Here is a 2,468-nt window from a genome sequence, read left to right as displayed (position 1 = left end):
TATATATATATATATATATATATATATATATATATATATATATATATATATATATATCAAGTTTGATGAGTCTGCCAAAGGAGTGATCTTATGCTTGTATATAGATGATATGTTAATCTTTGGTGCTGATCAAAGGCAAGTTGACATGACCAAGGAGTTTTTATCATCTTAGTTCTCCATGAAGGATATGGGGGAGGCAGAAGTAGTTCTTGGAATAACAATCAAACATGAACATCTAGGGATCTCAATTTCACAGTCTCATTACATTGGGAAAGTGCTTAAGAAGTATAATTGTTCTGATTTTCCTCCTGTGAGTGCACCTTTTGATCCAAGTATGAAACTTATACCAAATACTGGTGAAGCAGTTTCACAACTTGAGTATTCAAAGGTTATTGGGTGTTTGATGTATGTTGTGACTAACAGAAGGCCTGATATTGCATTTGATGTAGGAAAACTAAGTAGGTTTACTAGCAATCCTAGTACTCACCATTGGCAAGTAATAAGATGGGTGCTGAAGTATCTTAAGAAAACCATAGGCTTTGGTTTGACTTGTGTAGGGCTTCCTTTAGGTATTGAAGGATATTCAGATGTTAGTTTGATTACTAATGTTGAGGGCCACTCTTTTACAAGTGATTGGGTGTTTTTTCTTGGTGGAGGTGTCATTTCATGTTAGGTTTTCTATGCATCAAATACACTCTAAACTAGGTAGATGAAAAATCAAAACTACGATATACCTAAGTATACGAAACCTATGGATCTATGGTTTCATACTAATTACATCTACCCTAGAAAATGAAAACACAAAGGAAGAATGTATACCTCTTTTGTAGCCAAATGCCTTCGCGCTTAAGCTCTTGTGCATGCCACCTTATTTGGATGATCAGGACCCAAACCAGAATCCCTCTCTTGGTTCACACCCATTAAACTCAAAAGAGTAGAATCAAAATAACTAGGAGGGGATGAACTATAAGGAGAGTTCTTCCGCAAGGAGGGAGAAAGAAGCGGTGAAAAAATCAAGCCAAAGAATGACCAAGGAAGAATGAATCCCTAAGGCCCTATTTATCGCCTTGGATACCTTCCAGGGTTTTATCATTAAGCCCATGTGGGATGGGATAACCCTATGAATGAAATTTCCCTTATCCTCAGGGAATTTTCATCGACTACCCTTGTTTCTAAGGTTCTGAAACATTCATGATTAATCAATTATTGGCTGATTGATATCCAACCCTTTTGTTAATTAAACTGTTAATTAATTCCCAAATTGTTTACCAGTTAGTTTCTAATTAATTATTAAGCCATAATGATTAATAAACTAATTCCTCCTTTATTTAATCTACTTAATCTGAGTCTTGAACAGTGGCGTAGCCAATATTTTCTTTTAGGATATGCCAAATAATTTACAAAATATAAACTAGTAGCAAAATAATTCAAACAATAATAAAATGTAACAATGTATGGATTATTAAAGTAAATTAATGTAACAATGTATGGATTATTAAAGTAAATTGTTCATTTCAGTTGCATACGCCACTCTTTTACATCATTAAAATCATTTAAAATATAGTCTAAACTAAAAGTCTTAGTGATATCTTTCTCGATCTAAAGAAATAGACTATCAACAATAAAATCATCATCAATCTTGTTAATTATTCTATTATTCATGATTTTCATGGCGGAAAATGCACGCTCAGTAGTTGTAGTAGACACCGAAAGGGTCAACACAAGTCGAATAAATTTGTCAACAAGATAGTAATAACTTGCTTTTCCTGTCTACCAAGCCTTGACATATTTCAACAATAGATGACAACTTTCCTAAAAATGGATGGTCCTTTACATAAGCTTCAAAGTGCTTCAATTGAAAATTTAGAACATCTATTTCCTGTTCTGTGAAATCAAGATAATAATATTCTTTTTGCAAGTTTGCAAATAGAATCAGAATTGAAGGGTTTATATCCCTCCTTTGGATTCAAAGCAAGACTAAGTTGTAAAAGCTCTACAACTCTTTCATTGAACCCTGTACCAATTTCCTGTAACATAAAATCAGTAGTTTCATTAAATATATCAAAATGATAGTAATGCTCAATAGTAATATGACCTCCCTTCTTGTTGCTTCTCCGTTCACAATAAGGATCTTTGAATTCAGGAATATCAATATCACACTTCTTACAAAACTGAACGACATCGTCAAGAAAAGTTGCCCATTCATTATCTCTAAGGGCTTCAATTAGTTTCTTTGTATGGGAGACCATTGTGATTGCTTTTATAATTTATTGAGATATTTTTTGTAAAGCTTGACAAAGAGTATCAGTAATTCCCAAAATTTGTTTCATCATATGTAAAATGAAAACAAATTCAAAAGATGTCATTCTTTTCAACGCGATACTAGCATCACCTTTTGTTTTATAATTAGAGCCTATTTTTTATGTTTTCCAAAACCGTACAAGTTGGATTATACATCCGAAGAAGAC

At 32.8% G+C, this 2,468-nt stretch overlaps 1 protein-coding gene across 1 annotated transcript; it reads right to left on the bottom strand.

Moving 5' to 3' along the window:
• Positions 1 to 1,892: 1,892 nt before the first annotated feature.
• LOC145064564 (uncharacterized) lies at positions 1,893 to 2,249 on the bottom strand. Its single transcript, XM_079011987.1, has one exon. The coding sequence runs from the start codon at positions 2,247 to 2,249 to the stop codon at positions 1,893 to 1,895; it is 357 nt and encodes a 118-aa protein (XP_078868113.1).
• Between the last annotated feature and the right edge of the window lie 219 nt (positions 2,250 to 2,468).

The sequence above is a fragment of the Lactuca serriola genome, chromosome 7 (genome assembly GCF_051521515.1).
Source record: "Lactuca serriola cultivar US96UC23 chromosome 7, Lser_US96UC23_V15, whole genome shotgun sequence".
Classification (NCBI taxonomy): domain Eukaryota; kingdom Viridiplantae; phylum Streptophyta; class Magnoliopsida; order Asterales; family Asteraceae; genus Lactuca; species Lactuca serriola.
This window is presented reverse-complemented; position numbering and strand designations above follow the sequence as displayed.

Bases quoted from the DNA above. Each gene is read 5' to 3' on its own strand.
- LOC145064564 (XM_079011987.1), bottom strand. From the start codon at position 2,249: ATGGTCTCCCATACAAAGAAACTAATTGAAGCCCTTAGAGATAATGAA.